Source organism: Pinus tabuliformis, chromosome 5_2, assembly GCF_031772625.1.
Source record: "Pinus tabuliformis cultivar Carrire ecotype Pingquan chromosome 5_2, CPIR1, whole genome shotgun sequence".
NCBI classification, from domain to species: Eukaryota; Viridiplantae; Streptophyta; class Pinopsida; order Pinales; family Pinaceae; genus Pinus; species Pinus tabuliformis.
In genome coordinates this window covers 621,177,178-621,200,392 of record NC_142306.1, presented here as the reverse complement: position 1 = coordinate 621,200,392, position 23,215 = coordinate 621,177,178, and the positions used below count along the sequence as shown (strand labels likewise).

The window sequence follows — 23,215 nt, the reverse complement described above, 5'->3', positions numbered from 1 at the left end:
ACCCTGGTCAAAGGGAAGTCAAGTTGTGTGTTATCACTAAGTCGCCACACTAAGTCACTGCATGTCAAGAAAAAATAATAATTTTGAATCAATGAAATGAATAAGTTATTTGCTCACTTTTCTGAAGGTATTGATTAATTTTGGACTGATGATGAAAGATGAATGGCTAACTTTTTATTCAAGATTTTTAGCTACAGAAACTGTGCACATTCCGCAGCTGTTCTCTAATTCCGCAGCCAGGAAAACCTCATTGTTCAAATCAGCCTAACTTTTCCATACAAAATCAGATTTTGATGATTTAAGTACCATTGGAAAGATCTCAACAAGATCTACATAATGAGAAATCCATCATTTGAGTTTGAAATGGCAAATAATGAAATAAATTGCTAAAAAGAAGCAACATCAACTTGAGGCACTAATTCCAAATTAGGTATAAATTCTTTTGATTTTTCCTTTGAGAACTTGTTTCATTAATACAAATTCTTAGTTTTGTGTGTAAATATCATAACTAGAGAGATTGGCCATCTCTCTCCTTTGATAATCTTATATTCCATTACAGAAGAAGTATTAGTTTTTGCAGGTTCCAGGAGGAAGGACAAATGACTACAAGAGAATGGTGTCTCTCTAAGAGACCAATTTGTTTCATAAGAGGATGATTAACAACAAATAGGAAATATGTTGATGCAAAATCAGATCCAAACACTTGAAAAGCTTTCAGATACTATTGTCTCCATCACATCCATACTTCATAATAAACCATTCACTCCATATTTTCCATTTACATTCACGTACACTTTCCATATCTTTTTCTCTATTCATAACCCACAAATAAAAGCAAGAGGCTCATTCATATGCTTATTGCCCATTTCCATTTCTACTTTCCATTGCCATCTTCCATTTCCTGTCATTTTCATACTACAAATAAGCCCTGCTTCAATGCAAATTATTGAGTCCATAGTCCTTTGAGTCTAAGTTCTTTGTAAAAACACCTTGAGGCTTGCATGCCTTGATGGCAAGTCCTCATGCTGACAAACAATGGGAATACATTAATGTCCCTTGTTCATCAGATCTTCTAGGTGACTTGACATCGACAAATTCATTCGTACCTAGCAAGATGTGTTTGGGTATCTTGACTCTCATTGTCATCAATGGTGAGAGTTCTTGTGTTGACTAGTGGCATTCATTAATGGTCACTAAGACAACAATTTCCTACTATATTCGACATCAGAACATCTTTTCACATAGTAGGAATTGTGCCAGTGAGTTTTGAAGATATGAAGACTATTATTTTCAGCATTTTGGAGCAAATTCAGCAAGTTTTAGTAGAAGCAATAAAAAGTTATCTTATCTCTCTATCCATGACTCCTCTTGTTCAGCCACTTGAAGAAGAATATGATCAGAAATTTTCAGCCACTACACATACAACTCATCCATTCCAAAGGGTAAGTGAAGGTACGTCATTTTTTAACTTTTGACCATATAATTCCATAAAAAACTAGAATGATAATTGTTGGAAAAACATTTCTCTTCCTCATTTCATAAAATTGCCAATACCATCAGTTGGAGGGGGGGGGGAATACATTCATATTCATATATTGCCATGTCCATATCATATTCAAGAGCCCACAGACTTCCAACATATATTAATTATTACATTTCTATTATGAGCATACAATGGCTTTTGAAAAAGTGCTTAAAGGATAAATTGGATATAAACAAAATCATGGTTGTCACACAAGAACCAACCATCATGCAATCCAATAAAGATATACTTAGCAACAATAATCAAAATATCATTATGCAAAGTTCAAAGATCAAAATAGAAGGCAACAAAAAAAAAAAAAAAATGGTTGTAACACAAGAACCAACCATGTTGCAATTCAAGTAAAACACTTTGCAGAAATATGAAGTTATCAAATGATATCATGCAAAGTTAAGCCAAAGCTTAAGGATCAAAAGAGTTAATGTAATATATATTGCATGAGGACATGCGATAGCTTCAGTTGGGGGGTATGTTGAGTCTTGAAAATGTCATTCATTTCCATTACACTTTCACTATTATGTCCATTATATCACCTCCATTTCACTACTATATCACCACATTCATTCCACTTTCATTATCATTGGGCCACATTTATGTTTTTCCAATCTTTATTAATTTTAAGCCTTTTAAGTGAATTTGTGGTTAAAAATTAGAAAATAATGTGCATATGCTTATACCTAACAAATGGGTTGAGATTGTTGACATGTGTAGGTTGAAAGGAGGCTTCTAGAAGACCCTTATGTGGCACTCTAAGGTCAAATTCGAATTTGAGTGGAAACAATCATGGGATCATGAGGATATGTGTCACATCTCCTAATTGTATTGTAACTCTAAGAAAACATGTGTCTTATCAGTTCCTATTTTGATTAGGACTCTAGAGGTAGAGGGAGAGATTCATGGACTCTCATTAATGAGATGGCTTCTCATCTTTTTGTATAAATAGGAGATCTCTCTCCTTCATTTGTTAGTTTTTTAGCTTGTGAGTTCTTTAGCTTGGAGTTTGTAGTTCTTTCTTGATGGATTTTGAAAGCTTTGGAGAACTTTGTTGTACTTTGCAATTTTGAAGAATTTGAATAAAGCTTTGATGTTCTCAACATGGAAGGAGATGTGAAGTAGATGTCATGGAGCATATTAGAATGTAAGATAGAGTAGATTTCATTTTGTAAATTTTGCTTTGATTTCATTATGTCATTTGATTGCTTTCAAGTTTGATAGATTAGATTTTCATTCATGCAATTTTAATTCATGCAAGTGTGTTCAACCGGTTGATTGTAGATTAGTAATGCACATAGCTTTTTAATAACTAATGACATGATGGAATCATCTTGTCCTTTTGCTGATTTATTTTCTGAGTTCTAATTCCAGCATTGTTATTTCTTTCAGTTTTGTTTTGTTCATTTACTTTTCTGCAAGATAGATATTAGACTGCTCATGTCATTTTCAGTTACCTCCTATAGCCAGAGCGACTCAAATGGTGAGGGATTGAAGTATGAATGCGTAGTTTGATATTAGTTTATTTTTCTGCAAGTTAGTTATTGAATTGCTCATGTCATTTTCAGTTACCTCCTATAGCCAGAGCGACTCAAATGGTGAGGGATTGAAGTATGAATGCGTAGTTTGATATTAGTTTATTTTTCTGCAAGTTAGTTATTGAATTGCTCATGTCATTTTCAGTTACCTCCTATAGCCAGAGTGAGTCGAATGGTGAGGGATTGAAGTATGAATGTGTAGTTTAATATTAGTTTCATTTTATGCAAATTAGATATCAGATTGCTCAATTTGTTTATGATTACCTCCTATAGCCAGAGCGAGTCGAATGGTGAGGGGTCAGAATATGAGTTGATGTAATATGATTTAGTTTACTTTGCTTACAGTTTTTGAATTGATTTAAGTTCAGTTTTCTTTTTATACAGCAGCAAGGATACTGGGTTTCATAGTCACTAGCTCATTTATTGGTTGTTGCATTCCATTTTGATTGAAGTAGCTGCATATTTACACTTTTGTTTAAGTACTAATTCCATCAATAACATGTTTTGAGATCTTTTGAAGTGCTAAGTTTTGGAAGTTACCATTAGGGACATAGGCCTTGTCTTGAAATCTCTATCCATACTTGTCCTTTAAAAGTATTCTTAAGACCTTAGAATAGGATTCCATTTGCATTAGACACTTTAGGAAACCAACAAAAGCAAAACTCCAAAACAAAATAAAATCTATAAAACAACGAAGTAAGAAAAATGTTAACTAAGCACATATGGTGCACCACACTTCATCAGTTTATGATACTCGGATTGATAATTTATGTAGAGCAATTTAAGACATTAAATTGACTAGACAGCACACTGGGCAAATTCTGGGTTTATATAAATTTTGTGGACGGATTATACAATAATATGGTTTGTCATGGTGGTAATAATAGGATTTCGTTGAGGAGGGGTCGGGGGATCAAATCCCGCCCCTCCTAATTAACCCACCTAACAAATTTTTTGGTTAAAGTTAGGGTGGTGGGTTCACTGTCTTGGGTGGGCCACCCCCATTTCCGCCAACATTTAGGTGTATATGTGAGGTGGCGAGGGCGGCGGGGTTGACAGTTAGCGCCCCCACTTTTAATGGCTTGTTTGTTGAGCGACTTCGGGGGTGGCGGGGTCATGGCCGCCCACCCCTTAATTTAAACATTTGTTTTGATGGTTGAGGGAGGGCCGGTGGGGGTCATGGCCCGTCGGCCCATAATTAATATTTTTTAATGTATTGGATAAGGGGGATGGCGGGCCCAAATTATATACTTTTTGTTTTAATTAAACAATAATTGATCATTTTTGAAAATTCAAAAAATGACCGAAGGAGATAAATTAAACAGGCCACAAATTCACCCAGAATCTGGCCTAGGTTGGCCAGAATCCGGTGGCCAGATTTTGTCCAAATTGCTGCCTCCTTAAGCCTGCTCAGTTAGCAAAAGTCAACCAAACTTTGACTAGCTCGTTCTCCCTCATACGAGCTCGGATTGATGAACCATTTGCACTATTGCGATCAGGAAGACAAGATCTACTCTTTGGTCTTGGTTCGAAAGCATTTCGATCACTTTGGTTTTAGAGCTTTCATAAGCCCTCTTCATCTTGTGTGTGTCTCTGGAGCCACTTGGATCAATCCTCCCCACTGAGGAGCTTTTGGTCCTCCAAAAGTATGAAAATAATCTGCAACTTCTCTGTACCTTGTCTACATCACAAGCGTCTTGGAAAGGTATCACTTCCATCTCCTTCACCTTTGTTCTTCAGAGCCTTAAGAAATGAGCCAACACCTGCAACCTCTGCAACCTGTGGTACATTGTTTTGAAAATTACATGCTTGACTTTCATGACCAATGAATGACCCAAGCATCCCACACTTGCCACGAGTTTATAACACATACTCGGTGGTCAAGTTTACATCGAGATGGACACAATACCCTAGCTACGAAAACAAGGCTGAAATATCATTGTTGCTTCAACAAGAGATGGTTAAGCACATCATCACTTCAACACATGATTTACAACAATAAGGCTAAACACTATTTTTCTTTGACAAGTGATGAAAACACAACATCACTTTCAGAGTGTAAAATGCAACACATAATAAGACCAGACATCATTGTTGCTTAACAGTGATGGAAAACACATCATCACTTTTACATTTTAAAATGCAACAAATGATTTATAAAAGAATGACCATGACAAGCTAACATATCTAGAAACCATTTTTCACTTATCACTATGAATGGGTCATCCCCCTGTGGTGGTTTTGCTTGTCGAACAATTGTTTCACTTGGTTCATGCACTGACGCTTTGTCTTTAAGGCGCTGCTATGGATGGAGCCTCCAACAAGTGGCTCTTTGATGACCACTTCTGTCGCAATGACTGCAATGCATCTTCTTCCTCCAGATTTGCTTAACATGTTTCTTCATCTGCTGTTGAGAGGGTTTTTCATGCCTCATCCTTTTGTGTGCTGCCCTTCTTTTCCAACACTTCGAAAATGTATGGTTATGTAATCCACAAAAGGTACATGTTTTTCGATGCCATGCTTTATGTCCATCATTAACAACATGATTATAATTGAAATGAAAATTTGAATGTCGAGAGTGGTTATACCTTTCCTTACTGTCTCTAGTGTAAGTATGGCAATGAGAGCTTGCCTCAGCTCTTTCCCTGCCATGGGCACTACCATGGGATGATGGGGATGTGTTCCCATCATTCTCTTTCCTCGACGATTTTGACGATGTCTCGGAAGCATATGACACCTTCGAGCATTCTCCTTTGGTGTATCTCAAGCCTGCAAATTGAGGTCTCTGCACAACCTCCAATGGTTGAGTTATGCCTTGGTTATTAACACCAAGTTCTTTTTCCTCCTTGTGCCTCGTCCTGGTAAGGAGCCTCATGTTTGTCCCTGTAATTGGGATCTCCAAATATCTAATAGAAATCATACTATGTGAAGACGAAACCGAAAGGAAATCAACATCTTTTACCTCCTCTGTCGATTTGGAAAGAATTGATGAGGGCTTCTCATCATCTGTTGTTGGTGGTTCGCTAGCTGTCTCAGTGCATTCCCCAACTTCCTTTCTGACATACCCAAGTCCTGTTCGACAGGGTAATTCTTCTACTTTGATGGGGTTGACAATGCCTTTGCCATTAATGCCCAAGCCTTTTCCTTCATACCCCATTCTCTTCAATAGTTTGGAGCCAATTCCTATGGTATGATTTTCAAAAATAGCGAAATCATTATTAGGAAACATACATGAATTTAGAGAATTACTTTTTACCTCACATGGGTCACGCTGCAACTTTTCCAAGGCCTCGTCCTTTGCTTGTAGCTGTCGTAGCAAACTATGTTTTTCCTTTTTCTCTTCATGTAGATGCATCTTCAATTCAACGTTCTCTGTTTGAATATTATGTTTGTTGTGCTTCAATTCTTCCAGGGCCTCTTCCGTGGCTTGCAACTGAAGCTGCAATCACTCCTTTTCCTCTGTCTCTTTTGTAGAGTTTCATACATTATTTCCACCCTTTTGGAAATTTTGAGCATGGTCTCGTACATTGCCTTTTCATCCTCTGTTGCTGCACGTTCCATTATTCACACTTGCAATTCACATCCATGCAAAGACTGCTCTGATACCACTTGATCCAGGTCCAGGTGTGACAAAGGACCCTTCCAAGACCTTTTACTTTCGTGATGTGTTAAATTGCATTTTTAAAAGAACATAAATGAATACATGTGCATGCTGTAAAGAAGAGGAACATGTCAATCATCAACACATGAAAACATAAGTCGTTGATAACGGAGTTCGTCCAGGAGGGACTATGTCTCTGGGCCCCGGTGTCAAGATGGTGTAGGCTGCTGCATTAAGTGCTGTCAATAGTGATGATGTACATAAGAGGTGATGTTGCTATCATACAAGGAAAATTCCCTCACGCAGGAGTGGGTCTAAGAGATGTTCCACTACATGAACTCTCAGTCAAAAGACTCCTATTAGTATGATACAAACTCATGCATGATGAGCATCCCACCAACATGACATAAAAGTGATCTCAATGCAAACATGAATGACGACAACATGAGTCTCCCATCAACATACAACAAAGGGATCTCAAAACACAACATGACGAATCATGACAAAAAGTACATCACACATATGATTCCGCATCACATCAAGTAGGAATCATGAAAACGAGTAAGAAACAAGATCCCACATCAAGCATCAAATAGGGATTTGTGTAGCACAATGCATAGCAAAAAGAAGTACATGAACACTACATATACCTCACATCCAGGGCCATCTGAAGAAGCGGATGTCAAACTGCTGAAGTTGTTCGGACCATCGATCTCACGGCATCAATCGCATGAAAATGACTGCTTGCACATGAATGTTGACACCTACACTCTACTTAGAAAAGTGGCTGGAAAATGAAGTGAGAAAATGGAAAATCTAAATGCACCATTAGATTTGTGGCATCGAATAGTACAAAATCGACTGTCTAATTTCTGAATTCTAGGAAATTGAGAACGTGGGGCTCAAGGAATCTTTTAGATTCCCCGTAGATTCCTCAAAAATACCCTCCCTCGGGTCCTCTGCAAATCGGCTACTTAGATCAGGAAATTGACTGCGCCATCAGGTACATGTTGCTGAGAGGTGTAAGATCGACATAAAATTTGTCCAATTTGGACAGTGCAAATATTTCACCCTCCTGGAAATTTCGCTCAGTCATGGTTCCACTTGCATTAAAAATTAATTAAAAATTAACTGCCTCGTTTTCTGTGCCCGATCCTGGTTCCTCCATGCCTGGGTGCACTGGGAAAACGCTGGGTTTATATAAATTTTGTGGGTGGATTAAACAATAATATGGTTTGGCATGGTGGTAATAATAGGATTTTGTTAAGGAGGGGTCGGGGGGTCAAATCCCACCCCTCCCAATTAACCCATCTAACAAATTTTTGGTTAAAGTTAGGGTGGCGGGTCCACTGTCTTGGGTGGCCCGCCCTAATTTATGCCGACATTTAGGTGTATATAGGAGGTGGCGAGGGCAGCGGGGTTGACAGCCCGCGCCCCCACCTTTAATGGCTCGTTTGTTGAGCGGCTCCAGGGGTGGCGGGGTCATGGCCGCCCACCCCTTAATTTAAACTTTTGTTTTGATGGTTGAGGGAGGGCCGGTGGGGGTCATGGCTCGTCGACTCATAATTAATATTTTTTAATGTATTGGATATGGGGGGGTGGCAGGGTTGGTGGCCTGCCACCCCAAATTATATTTATTTTGTTTTAATTAAACAATAATTGGTCATTTTTGAAAATTCGAAAAATGACCGAAGGAGACAAATTAAACATGCCACAAATTTGCCTAGAATCTGGCCCAGGTTGGCCGGAATCCGGTGGCCGGATTTTGTCCAAATTGCTGCCTCCTTAAGCCTGCTCAGTCAGCAAAAGTCAACCAAACTTTGACTTGATCGTTCTCCCTCATACGAGCTCTGATTGACGAACCGTTCACACTGTTGCGATCAGGACGACAAGATTTACGCTTTGGTCTTGGTTTGAAATCATTTCGATCACTTTGATTTTCGAGCTTCCATAAGCCCTCTTTGTCCTGTGTGTGTCTCTGGAGCCACTTGGATAAAATGAGAGAGAATGATTTCCTTAAGCATTGGTTATTTAATTAACATAGAACACAGCAATCGTTTCATGCGAAACCAGACATAATGGTTTCTTTAAGCATCTATTACTTAATTCAAGATTAACTCACAAAACTTAAATAAGAGAGGAAAGATTTCATTAAGCCTTCAGTTATTATTTAATTCAAGGATAAATCATAGAAATCGCCGAAGTTTGAAGTAAAACCAGAGAGAGAAATATTCCTTTCAAAATCAGGGAAAGAATTTGAAAGTTAAATTAAAGCTTGCAATATATCTAGTGAACAAAGATCTATGAAAATTTTACTGAATTATAACCTGATCCTACAGATATTTAAAGGAGTTTCGGCCACTGCCATTACCTTGTAAGCTTGATTGCAATATATCTATTGGACAAAGATCTATGAAAATTTTACTGACTTATACCGTGATCCTACAGATATTTAAAAGAGTTTCGGTCACTGCCATTACCTCATAAGTTTGATTCCTAGTCCAGATGATTGGTGAGGTGAACAATTTTGGAGAAGCACAGCCGCGACTTCGTCATCACTTTCATAACCACCATGATCTCGTCTCCTTTGCATAAAATACATCACCAAGAATAGATACAAATGAAAAACCATATCATATAGTTTCAACAGAAAGCACATCACCAAACATACATGGAAATGCAAAAACATAGCACACACATATGCCACACAATATCCAGAGTGCACACAAATTAACACACAATATACTGTGCGCCTTTAACACACAACTCCAACATGAGAGAGAGCACAGAGCGCACAAGAATTACAACACACAAAGTACAAGGCGCCTTTTAACACACAACTCTAACACGAGAGAGAGAGCTGGATAGAGACAGAGTGTGCGTGGTAGGAGATAAAAAAAATGGAGAGATCCTGCAGTATATATAATAAGTGTAGTCTTCGTTTGATGAAATTCAACCCTTGGATCAGCATAAAACTGCTTTATCATCCAATGACAACCAATTGCTGTTCAAAAATTTACTAAGTTGAGCCATGGATATGTCGGTGTTTAATTCAAATTGAACTGTTGCATGACATTGTTATGATCAAACCATGATTTAGGTGATTCTTTTTGCGATGATGGCTTACATCTTGCACTATTTTAAATTTTATTTGATTTCTTCCAAAGTGTTTGCTCGTGGAATTTCGTAAATCTTAATCGTGGAGGGGTAAAATATTCTCTCCATTATATAAAATATAAAATTAATAAACATGGTTTTTAATTAAATTACATTTAAATTTTATTTTATTTCTTCCATTGTGTTACTCATGGAATTCTGTAAATCAAAAATATATTTTATCCATAAAAAAAATTAATAAATATGGTACAGTGTCGCTGGACCACTTCTTGAAAATAACGCAATGTTTTGTATTTTAATAAGTTTTAATTTCTTCACGTTTCTCTCTTTATTTACCACATGTTTCCATCCTCATGGAAGTGGTAAAAAATGCATAGTATTACTCTCTTTATTTTCCACATGTTTTCCATCATGATGGAAGTGGTAAATAGTGCATAATATTCCTTGTACACAATAATAGCTCTGACTTCTTAGATACTAAGGCATGGCAAGAATATTTAACCTCTAGATGTTTTCGTGAATTGCCTAGATACACTAGATTATGGATGTTTCAAGTTACAATATAAGCTCGAAGATCACGTGTCACTTCATTCATCACCCATCATCTTCATGGGATTATATTCAAATATTTTATTCATAGTTCATGTTGACATATGTTTTTTTAGTGATAGTGATGATTATTGTCCACTGAAAGAAAAAATGGTCTATCTAAACTTACCCATGTAACATATTAGTTGGAATTCCTTAGAATTTGTTTTATACAGTTGAAAAAACATGAAGAGAACCCACCTCCAAGATTAGAATCAATTCTAATCGTTTGGATTAGAATTCATTGGAATGTGATGCATGCTATGAAATTAATTGATAATTACACTGAAATATGTATTTTAAAAAAATTTAAAAAAATTTACTTTATCTAAAAATATTATAACAACTAAAAAATATTTATAATATTTAAATAAATATGATTTTATCTTAAAAGTTTATTATTTTATTCTATATTATCTAATAATTAAAAAATAATAAAGAAAAAATTATATACAACATTAAAATAGAAACTAGGACAACCATATAAAATAAATGGCTCGTAAATGCTCATAGGCATCAATCCATAATAAGCATAAAAACTAACAGTTAACTCTCTTTAGAGTAGAGAGAGATAACTGTAAAGTAACAAATATGAGAAAAACTAAACTCAACTGAAATACTGGCCTAAGTGGCCTTGGACTAGAGCAATAGTGACAAAAAAGACATCAAGCATTGACATTGCTTAATTAGGATGAGTGATCCAATCCTAGAATGCAACCAGTACAAGATGTTTGGGTCCTCAGATGTTCTTCCTACTACAGGAGGTATGTCGAAATGCCGTTCTATTCCCTCCATTCTTCGGTCTAGGTCTCTTAGGTGTCAATGTAGGTGTTCAAGGGAGTGGTGGATATCCTCATGGTGCTTATGGTAGTCTAGGAGAGTACGTCCTAGTATATACTTCATTTGCCAATAAAAATCCACAATGATCAAATATTGATTAAACCTTCCCCTCTTGTGTATAGTATTCTTGAATATAGTTACCCAGTTCGTGAGAACCTATGTATTTGAGAGTGACATCCTTTGAGAGGAGGTTTCTCCCTCAATCCAATTGATTTCTCTCTGAATGTGATTTTGTGTGAGGTCTCGAAACCATGAGGCAAAGCTTCGAGTCTTGCGAATATTTGTATTTCCCCTATGGGCCTGCTCCTAATAATAGGCGCCCCCCTTCTTACTTGTTCCCTTTGACGAGGCATGGGGAAGAGAGCAATAGGTCTAGGAAAAACAAACCTAGTCCAAGACCCAAAAAGATTGCCAGGATGAAAATGGGATCACCACAAAAGGATAGAGTTGAGAATAAAGGTGATGTTGTCAAAGGGGATGTCGAAGGGGGCGTTTGACAAACCCAACCCAAGAGTATAAGGAAGGAGAAGAGTGAGCCTCCACCCCACCCGAGCCTTTCCAAATACCTTAAAGAGGCCTTGCAAAAGGTTCAAGTAAGAAACAAAGCTTGAAAGCAAAAGTGGTACAGAGGAAGCAAAAACTCCTCCACAAGGGAAAGAGAAAATACAACACCACTAGAAATGCATAAGCTTCAAGAGAGATAATTGAAGACACTAGAGAAGGAGAAGGGAAAGCCTCATATTAACAACAAAGGGCAATGGTTCACAAAAGGAAACAACCGAGCTTTAGGCTTTCGAGTCAGTAGTTCATTTCAATCGTTACTTACATAGAGTGGACTTATATTGGCATATCAAACACTTCTCAGAAAAGGTATTGTTTGGCCTCAGCGAGAGAAAAATGAGCTCTTCCTTCGCATGTAGGAGCTACCCTTGTTTTACCAAATGATGGATGATTGGAAAAAACACCACTTTGACATTGAGATCTGACACCTCTTGCCCAACCTGTGCATATTGCCCCTGCTGATGGATTGCATTGTCTCTTTGTGGCACAAGGTCGCCGTTAAGAATCCTAGTTACACCTACAATTTATAATTCTTGTGCATGATTACAATTTTTTTACCTCATTATCATGGATTTTATATCCAACTTTGGGGTTTTTTTAATTAGCTTGGCTAGCACGAGATCAATCTATGGATTTTTGGACATGAGTGACTGATACATGACATTCTGAGCTTAAGCTTAATCTAGGCTTAGGTAAGCTTGAGCTAGTCAAGGATTCACTACTTGGCATGGTTTGTACAAAGGTATTTGCTTAATATAAAATTGTGAATTTACAAAAACAAAGGTCTGAGTAGTTACATGACTTCAACACAAAAGAATATTTCTCTGATCACACAAAATAAATCCAATAAATTATATAAATATAAATAATAATTTTTTTAATCAATTAAAAATATAAAATAATTTTGAAAGTTATAATACCATATGGTACAAACTATATTATCAAAACAATTTGTAAGGAACTATTAATAAAATTGGAAGAGTTTCCTTCACTTGCTTTTGGGTATACAATCTTGGTATGTTCGATTGCATAGGAAATATTTGTATAATTGATTCCTTATTTCTAAAATGGCGAAGGCAAAATTTTGTAATTGCAATAGTTGAATTCTATCAGTGCTACCACAACAATCTACAAAGTAATTAAGCCAAATCAAACAATAACTTGCAAGTCCACCTTAAATATTTTGCTTAGTAGGGAAGGGCCTTATTAAAAGATTTTACCATGTTTTTTTAACTCTTACTTGCAAGTCCACCTTATATATTATCATTAGTAGAAAAGGATCTTATTAAAATATTTTACAATATTCTTTTCTTATGTTGCAGGGGATCTTATTCAAAGATTCTTGGTATAGCTATTTTGATTTAATTGACAAGGCATCTTATTGAACCATAAAAAACAAGTAAATTAATTTGAAATTAAATTAATAACTTCACCCAAAGCTTCATAATAATAGAATCTTTCGATTAAACCTAGTCCTTGGATTTGAAGCTTACATCTTAAGTAGCATGTTGAGAATATGGTCATTAATTATAGTAAATATTCATTATGACTCTACAAATTATGGGAAAGTATATATTCACAAAATATGGGAAAGCATTGATTCTGGAAACCATAACTAACTGCATGTCCGCCTTGAATCCAAAACTCATCTCGTCATTAATCTATATGCCTAGAATCGTAGGTGTTTTTTAAAGCTTCTATGATGTGCTGGATTTCCCTTGACCTATTTTGAGAAGGTCCTATTAATTTTTTTGATAAAAGTGGATAAGCTCCTAAGTAATATCCTGATAGTCTAACAGTTTGTCTCCCATAGGGTTTATGAGGGGAGAGATGCGATTGTGGTGTTGATGTTGGAGCACGGATTTATGGAAGAACGCAATATTCCTTTCCCCTAGTTTAATCTAGCGAACCCATGATTTTTGTTGTCATATAAGTTCTTTTGTTTCACGTGCTTTTCAAGATTAGTCAGGGTAGCGGCTTGTTCTATGATTAATGGATTGGATCGATGATAGAGAATGGATTCTTGTTTAGGGTGTTCATTTTCTTCTCTAGTTTACATTTTCGCCCCGGACGTTGCCAAATTTTGTTTTTTTCTAGCCTTTGACCTACCATTTGATGCTTTCCAATTATTTTTGGAGTTTTTACATATACGAGGCTTCTATATTTTTCATCTCTCCCCACCCATACTTCACGTTTTCTTCAAAATCCAAATGATGGAGCCCTAACTTCTCAAAGTGAAAGGGTCTATTGCTAGGTCTAGACTAAATGTATATACTTAGGCATATTAGTTCAGTGGTATAGGCCATGAATTGATAGTATAGATGCTTCCAAAAAGATGTACCAGACCATGATATATTATGTGACTATAAAGCAATCCAAATTTGAGGCCACTTGCTTTTCCCCTCATGTATCGTTGATGTTTGCAAAATCTACCAGATGCAAGTCCATCATTTTGTCTTGGAAGGGAGAAGAATCCGTATCAAGCCACCAACATCCCATCAACCAACAACCCGATTAGGGGTTTACTTTAAATAATTTTATCTTACTTTATAAATTTATTTTTCAAATAATTCTCTGTTTAAATTTATAATTTTATTTCCTTAAATTTTTAAGTACATTACTTTTTCTATTATATATACAAAGGACAAATATATATATATATATATATATATATATCTATATATATATATATATATATATATATATATATATATATATATATATATATATATATATATATATAGATATATATATATATATGTATATATTCCATTTCTTTTTTAGTTATATGTGAGGATTGAGTTTAATTTAAGTCAATTTTTTTATGAATTTAAATTTTTGTTACTGCATTATTTTATTACATAGAATGAATACATTTTCTTATATATTTCAATTAGAAATGTTTTTATATTCTATATGAGAAATATATTCTTTTTAGTTTTCGTGGAAATCCCTAAATCAAAAGGTTTTGAGCCACCATGATGGGGTTGACCCATGCCCGTGCATGAAGCCATGAAGACATATTTTAATACACCTTCAAGATATCTGAGAATGACACACAAGATGAGGTTCCAATCACGAACCATCTCGTAGTTTCAAAGCACAAGGTGTGCACTTGCGCATCAGATCATGAAGTGGGGATTGCAATGAAGCTTCCCTGAATGAAGGCATGCTCGGTAGTTATTCTCAATGTATGGACATGGCAAGTTGGGAAAGGTTTCATGTTCTTGATTTCATTTATACTACTCGCCATGTTAGTTGAGGGATGCAAAAGAAAAAATGCTTCAATGGTTCCACTACATTTTCTTTGTAAGTAGAAGGACTAGGTTCCCCTGAATTGGTTCCTTTTTCTTTGAAAGAAATGAGCTACCCTCAACACTCGACACAACTTCCTTATCTTGTTTGTAGATGAAAAGATTCCCTTTTTCCTAATTGAACTAGTCCTTGCTGCACCCAGGTATACTATTGTCCCCATCGTTACTTCTCTATTTCTAACTTCCCATCGAGTTTTTATTGCTTGTGCATAGACAATTCTAGGCTTGCGAATCTCTATTTTAGATCTTTCCCCCACTTCTTGTATCTCCCTTTTTCTCATTCTCTCTTTTTCACTCTCACGTCGTATTCCCTTAGTTTCCTTTGCCTCTCTCTAGTGCTCCTTCACCCCTCACTCTAATTGATACATTTGCACTTTCCTTGTGTTCTATCCAATGCCAAGGGAGAGAGTCTATTTGATAATAGGAGGTGGGGGATGAGGTCTTTTAGAAAAATCACAAGCTCAGGTGAAAGCCTAAGCCTCAAAAAACTGTTTCCATGAGAATTATCCCTTGCTAATTCAACATGAATGATAATACATTGAGAAGGAACTGGTTGACATGAGAAGTAAAACGTTGGACTCTGAATTTATGGTTGATGTGGAGGATTGGGTCCCCGATGTGGGCATACCAAAAGCTCAATACAATTAGTACCTTCACAGAGTGGATATTTAACGGCATATCAAACACTTACTATGAGAGGTCTTGTTCGACCGTAGTGAGAGAATGGATGAAATCCTCCTTCACATGTAGGAGCTCCACTCACTTGAATAAATCATGGATGATTGACTACAATGATTGGAAATAACACTACTCCAAGATAGAGACTTGCCACCTCTTGGCCACCCTACACGTCCTTCCTGTGATGGTTTATTTCATGGTCTCTTTTTGGCATAATGACGCGCCCATTAGTAAGCCTAGTAACACCTTCCTTTTATAGTTCTTGTGCATGTTTAAACCATTTTTTTACCTGGTTATCATAGAATTTGCAACCAATTTGCATCTTTTGTAATGAGCCTGGCTACCACTACTTAACCCATGGCTTTTTGGACATTATAGTCCCATTCATGACGAGTATTCTACGCTTGATTTAGGCTTAGAAAAGCTAGATATGATCAAGGATTCACTCCTTGTAATGGTTTGTACATATATATTTGATTAATATAATATTGTGAATTTAGAAAAAAAAACAGTTCTTAACCATTAAAGGAAATATTATGACTTCAACATATAATGAAAGTAAGGAGAAAAAATAAATTTCTCTAATCAACCAAATTAAATCCAATTAATTATGTTGAAGGTGTTCTTTAAGGGGGGTTACTATGGAGGATTTCGTCGTTTATCCATAGCCTATAAGAACATGTGACGTGTACCCATACCATTTGACGGTAAAAATGTCATTGTGTTGCATATAAGAATATTCTATGTATGGCTAAGAACATGTCAACAATGCAAATTTTCTATGTGTGAAGTGGGCAGAAGAATCATTCAACAAATGGCACTCTGAATAGAAGTTCTTTGCCCCCATAGATTCGAGAAGTAGCAGAGTGACCTGGTCAGTAATATGGATTTCTACCATTTTCTTAAAGGGGATCCTTTGTTGAACTATGAATCCGTTGATGAGGGAAGATCATAGATGCAAAGGTTGAACTTTGGGCATTTGGGTAGCTTAAGCTACCGCATATTTAAACTGGTTTGTTCTTGGATTCCTTCACACAGCCTCTTCCTTCACAGTCTCATAACGAGCTTTGTCACTTCCACCACATTGAATAAATCCACACAGTCTAATCACCTTAGTGCGTCTTGCTTTCCAATGGGATTCAACTTAGTCTATTTGCAAAATTGAAGCTTCATCCACATGGCAAGGTTGTCCGCTCTTTGAAAATCTCTTCCTAGAAGCACCTAAGATCGCCAACCCCAAAGTCATGAGGGTTGCTGTGGTTGAGACCCTAGAAATAACCATCATTGGTTTGGTGGGGAAATTGATCTATACATTTTGAGCCACATATGATATGTCTACAATGGATGTAATACATTCATTGTTTAAGTTGACGGTAAAGAAAAATTGACAGTCTTGGACCTTATTTCAATTGTAAGCATGGAAGGTGTTTTAGGTGGGATAGCATGCTAGAAGTTGCCAGTGGAGGTTTTTTCCTTTTCCATGTCATCTTATAGATTACGTCGTGTGCTTTCAAATACCATCTTGTTGAATGGAAAAGTGCAATGTGAATTCTAGTCCTCTAACGTTATTGCGGAGAAAAGTGATGAATGGATAGAAACTAAAGATTGCATGAATGTAGGTGGGGTGGAGCAGTTGGTAGTGGGGATGTCTAGTAATGCTATAGAAGATGGTAGTTTTATTAAGAAACTAAGCTCTCCATATTTGTACAACAAGTGCCCAAACATCATCGAGCTCTCATTCAATCGTTCTATAGGGGGAAGGTATATTTCTGTCTGACCTATACGAGGATAATAGAAATTGAAGCCACCACACTATAAGCAACATACAGATAATGTTCCACCTAGAGATATGTAGATTGATGCTCGTTTTGCGAATTGAGCACTCCAGAGGAGAAGTAGAATGGAAGATTCAGAAAAACCAATGGTTGAGCACAAGAGAAAGAGAGAAGTGATGAATCTAATTCATACCCCAATTTTAAATCGATCCAAGTTAGTTCTAGATTGATCCAATGGTGTAGATTGAACCACCAATATGACAAAAGAAAACGGTATAAATTCAAATTGAAGGGTTAATGGAATTATAATTATGATCCCATGGAATAATTTAATGTGAATGATAAATAATCAAGTTTAGTGATAGAATTATAGTTTTAATCCAATGGTTATTTAGATATCCAATGGTAGCACACATGGCAGATTTTTAAGCATATGGATGATGTGGCAGTGAAAAAATAAAATATGGTAAGAATTCCATGGCAACTATTTGGTCAAGGTGAAATGAATTGTGTTTTAAATTTATTTGGAGTTTGTAAAAGTAAATGTATTGAGCTTAGCCGACTCAATACTTGTTTTATAGTGGTTATAATTGACTATTCCAATAATTGTTTCATGAAAAGAAAAAAATCCAATAAGAAAATTGAACCAAGATGAAAATAAAAATGTCAAAAGTGAAATGAAGTAGGTGAGTGTAGTAGAGACAATGTTTTCCAAGTCACTTTGGCCATAATATTGGTTGGGGCAGCAACAGAGGTTAGAGCATTAGTTGATATTGGATGGTGGACAAATATTGGTATATGGGTGTATAGAATAATAACAAAGTCATTACCATATTATTATGTGAGTCACACCTATTCTAGCAAGTCTATATGTTATTTTTTTATGTTGATGTAGTGGTCCTAGATAATGTATGTACATCATAACTCCAGGAGTTGGAGTGTGTATTTTCTGTCTTGTTTGAAGTAGAACTATCACCATGTTGCGGAAGAGAAGGTTATATATCTATTCATTCTATTCCACCTCATATTTGTCCTGTATGGAAGGCCTAGAACCTTAGTTATAGATTTGGATCAAATTAGCTTTGGCAATGAAAGGAAATCCAATTTGGGATTCGTGTCATTTTCCTATTATGGAGCTCATGTTTTTCTCTGATCCATTTGAGTTTGATCAAGAAAAACACACTCATTGGAGAAACAAGTTGATAATGTTCAGCAAAATTTTTTTCTATTCAATCATCCCTCGGCCCAAACCCTTTTGAAAGCATGGAATGAAGAGAGTGGGATAAATCAACAATAAATTCAAAAAAAAAACTATTAGACAATTCTTATTTGGTCAAGGTTTTGATTGTCATGTTCAATTCATATTCAAAGCAATGGCCATGAACTTAGAAATTTTAAGCCATTTTCCAAATGGTAAAAATTTACATTCCATTTTTTAAAATTTATTTTCAATGTTTTTCAAATTATATAAATGATTTCTAAAGATGAGATGAATATGGATATGTTCATAGGTTTTCTACCTTTGAAAAGAGAAGCAATTAGAGTGCATTTATTGTAGTGTGTGAGCAATAATACAAACTAAAGATCATTTATGTGAATATTAAATTCATTTAAAGGGATATTAATACCAATTCTAAAGTGCATTTATGTGAGTATTGCAAAGGGATTAGAAAATCATATGTATTTTATTTATTAAATTTTTGAAAATAGTGCTTTACATTTCCTCTTGTGTGAGAGTTTAAAATTTATTTTTATTTATAGGTTAGTGAAATCTATTAATTAATTAATTATAAAATGGTATCATTATTTATTTATACTAATTATATTAATTAAAAAATTAATAATAATGATATTCTAATTTTAAGGTTATGGTCAAGGTAGACATAAAATTGGTATATAAGACCCTCTTGTTTGTGAGAGAAGGGGCCATTTCCACCCAAAACTTTGACTAGTAAAGTTTGTGTAAGGTGTATATACTCTAAGCCCCTTTGAATTTGAACATGTGTCCTCTCACAATGAAACACAAGCTCTTAGGCATTAGGCCCACTCAATTTGTAAACAATTTCAGTTGAAACTGTATTTTGGTCTTGAAGTAAGATCTAAACTTACTTTTGATGCATTAATAGCTCGTTTTTCTCCCACAGAAAGAAGCATGTTAACCCCCAAGACCCATAGGACTTTAGTAGGAGTAAAAATATACATTGTATGGACCACTAATGGGTTATTTCAAGTGGTATGATTTTCCTTAAATAAAAATAATGAGTTAGGCAATATTAATATATAATAGCAAATGATAACGATCGTTAGTATTAACTAGCCATGAAATATAATGTGGCTTCGAGAGTGAATAAAGGAGAGAAGACGGTCTGGTGGAAATGGCGATTTAGGGCTGCAGAAGGACCTGCGATGGCAGACCTGTACAGACTGCTGCACTACTGCCAATACCTCCAGCAACACGACAAACCATAAATGACAAGGAGAGCCGCGCGAATCATGAATCCCCCCCAAGGGGAGGATGTTGTGCCTCCCCCAGTGAAAATGAAACTCCTCAAATGCATGAGGAAGGTATCAGACAAACTGAACAAGATGAATCTAGAGCGGGAACAGATCCACAAAATGCCAAGACAGATGACAAGGAGCATCCCCAAGTAACATCGGCCACCTGTAAGCCGGTTGCTGCTGAAAGACCGAAGATAGAGCTCCCAAGTCACCGGATCAATGCTCAGATCCAGTACATGAGAGATCATGCCCTGATTGGAAAATTCATAGGATTATGGCCTACAGAGAAAGCGCTGCATGGTTGGATCGCAGCTAAGTGGAAGCTGAAAGGACACATCACCCTGCAGTTGGGGCCTAAAGGCTTCTTCACAGCTATTTTTAACTGCTTAGAAGACCGAAACAGAGTCCTGGATGGAGGGCCCTATTTCTTCAATGCAGCAGGCCTGTATATGAGGGATTGGGTTGAGCAATTCAATCTGGACAAAGAAGATCTTAGCTGGGCACCCGTCTGGATCCGTCTCTACTCCCTCCCTCTGGAGTACTGGGACGAAGATTCTTTAGAAGACATTGGCAATGGTCTAGGTGAATTTATCAAAACTGCAGAGGAGACAAAACTTCAAAGATATACCTCCTATGCTCGTATCTGCGTTTATATGCATCTCAGCAAGGCAATTCCGAATGCGGTAAGTCTCTATCATGATGATGTTGAATGGGTTCAGTTAATAGATTATGAACATGTCCCGTTTCGATGCAGGAGATGCCATGCCCTTGGCCATCTGTTTCATGACTATCCTTTAAACCAGAAGCCCTCGGCCCCCTTAGCCTCTGATAAGCCTGATTCAGATGGCTTCATTAGAGTCACCAATCGCAGGAAAAACCACAAAAAACCTACTTCAAACCCTAAGATGCCTCAAGCCAATTCATCCAAGCCTTCCACGAGCAATAGTTTTGAAACATTGGCCCGCCAAGATCTATATAACTCTGAAAACCCAGCTCCCTCAGAGGAGAGACCCAAGATGGAAACGCAATCTGCCCATATCGGTTCCAAGAAATCCCAAAAAGATAAACAATCCACAGATATTTCTTCCTCTACTCCTAGTAAAGTCCCAACTTGTAACTCTCAAAGCATGGAGGTAGATAACATGCAACCCGCTTCTACAATGGCAACAGAAACAACAGAAGGAATAAGTGATACCAAGCACATGGAAGAGGAACCTGAGAGCATAGATATTGGGGATCTGGATATTCTTGGACTAGAGCAGGCATGCAAAACAAAAAATTATGATAAAATTCTAGAGAGACAATTGGAGAATCTGGAGGTGATCCTCTCCAGGGCACAATGACAAAAATCCCTAGGCATTCAGCCTGGAAGTCTCTGGGATGGGAAAAACGTTATCAAAGACAACAAAAGGAGAGGAAGGAAAACAGATCTCCAACGAACCATCCGCATCGGGGAAATGCTGGTGGAATCAGGAAGATATTCCAAGCTTACAAAGTATTACAACTCTCTCCCCAACATTCCATCATGAAGCTCATCTCATGGAATATCCGAGGGCTTAATAGCCCCGGGAAATGCAGACTGATTAAAAATATGATACAACAAGAGAAGCCTCAAATCTTTTTTTTGCAAGAAACCAAATGCAATTCTACATCACTGGACCGTATCGCTGCAAAAGTCTGGCCAGGTAGTATTGCAGCCGCGGTGGATGCCTCAGGAGCTTCAGGGGGCCTGGCAATCCTCTGGGATGAACGAGCCATTACGCTCAATAACATACATGCAAACAAGCACTTCATTCAAGCTACTTTCCACATCACAGGGACCAGTATACATGGTCATTTAACCAATGTCTACTTCCCCCAGGAGGCTGTGTACAAGGTAGACATTCTGAATACCCTATCTTTGATCAATGCTGAAAGAACTCATCCGCTCTGGATCACTGGAGGTGACTTCAATATGATAACCAAGCTGGATGAAAAAAGAGGCAGAAGAAACAAACTAGACAAGGAAAGTAATCATCTAAAAGATTTCATTCAAAACAATTGGCTCATTGACATGCCATTCAATAATGGACTTTACACTTGGAATAATAAAAGAGTAGGTTCACATCAGATAGCTTCTCGTTTGGACAGATTCTTACTCTCAGACAATGCAATTCATCTTGGAGGAGATCTCTCAGCCTCAATACTGCCGCTCTCAGGTTCAGATCACTGGCCAATTTCTCTCCAATGGTCAAGACCAGGCAATGCTACCCATCGGCCTTTTTGCTTTGAAGCCTTTTGGATGACACATCTGGATTTCACCAACCTAATAAATTCGGAATGGAACAATTTCACTTCTCTGAAAGGCTCCAAAATGTTCCAATTTCAGCAAAAGCTTAAAAATCTCAAGATCAAAATAAAACAATGGAACCATTCTACATTTGGTAACATATTCCAGGCTCAAATTGCTCTTGATCAAGATATGAAATGACTGCAGCAAAGGATCATCACAGAAGGCAGATCAGAGGAACTTTTAGAACAGGAAAAGTCTCTTCAATCTCAGATATCAGAGAGAGCAAAACAGGAAGAAATGCTCTAGAGGCAAAAATCAAGAATTAGATGGCTCAAGGAAGGTGAAAAAAACACAAAATTTTTTCACCGAACTACTATTCAACGAAGAATGAATAATAATATCACTCACATCCAAAATGAGTAGGGGGTAAAAGTGGAAAATCATGAAGATATTGAACAAGAACTTCTCAACTACTTCAAGCGGGCTCATCAAGAACCATAGGTAGATAGATCACTGGCCATAGAGAAAATAACAAAGAACATTCCAAAAGTCATCACAGAGGAGCACAATCAACTCTTACTCAGGCCGATTGACTTACAGGAAGTGGAAAGTGCAGTGCGTCAATTAAAAGAAGGGAAGGCGCCTGGCCCCGACGGTTTTTCATCCAATTTTTTCCATAATTTCTGGGATCTGATTAAAATGGAGGTCTGGCAGGTTGTTGAGGAATCGAGAACTTCTCAGTGGATGCTTCCCGCCATGAATGCTACATTCATAGCCCTCATTCCCAAGGAAGCTCAATCCAGTACCCCTGACAAATACAGGCCTATTGCCCTGTGTAACGTCATTTACAAGATTGTCTCCAAAGTCATTGCCTCAAGACTCAAATCGTTGCTACCAC

At 36.9% G+C, this 23,215-nt stretch overlaps 1 protein-coding gene across 1 annotated transcript; it reads left to right on the top strand.

Moving 5' to 3' along the window:
- Window positions 1–21,570: 21,570 nt before the first annotated feature.
- Window positions 21,571–22,515, top strand: LOC149160575 (uncharacterized). Its single transcript, XM_089434647.1, has one exon. The coding sequence runs from the start codon at window positions 21,571–21,573 to the stop codon at window positions 22,513–22,515; it is 945 nt and encodes a 314-aa protein (XP_089290773.1).
- Window positions 22,516–23,215: the final 700 nt, after the last annotated feature.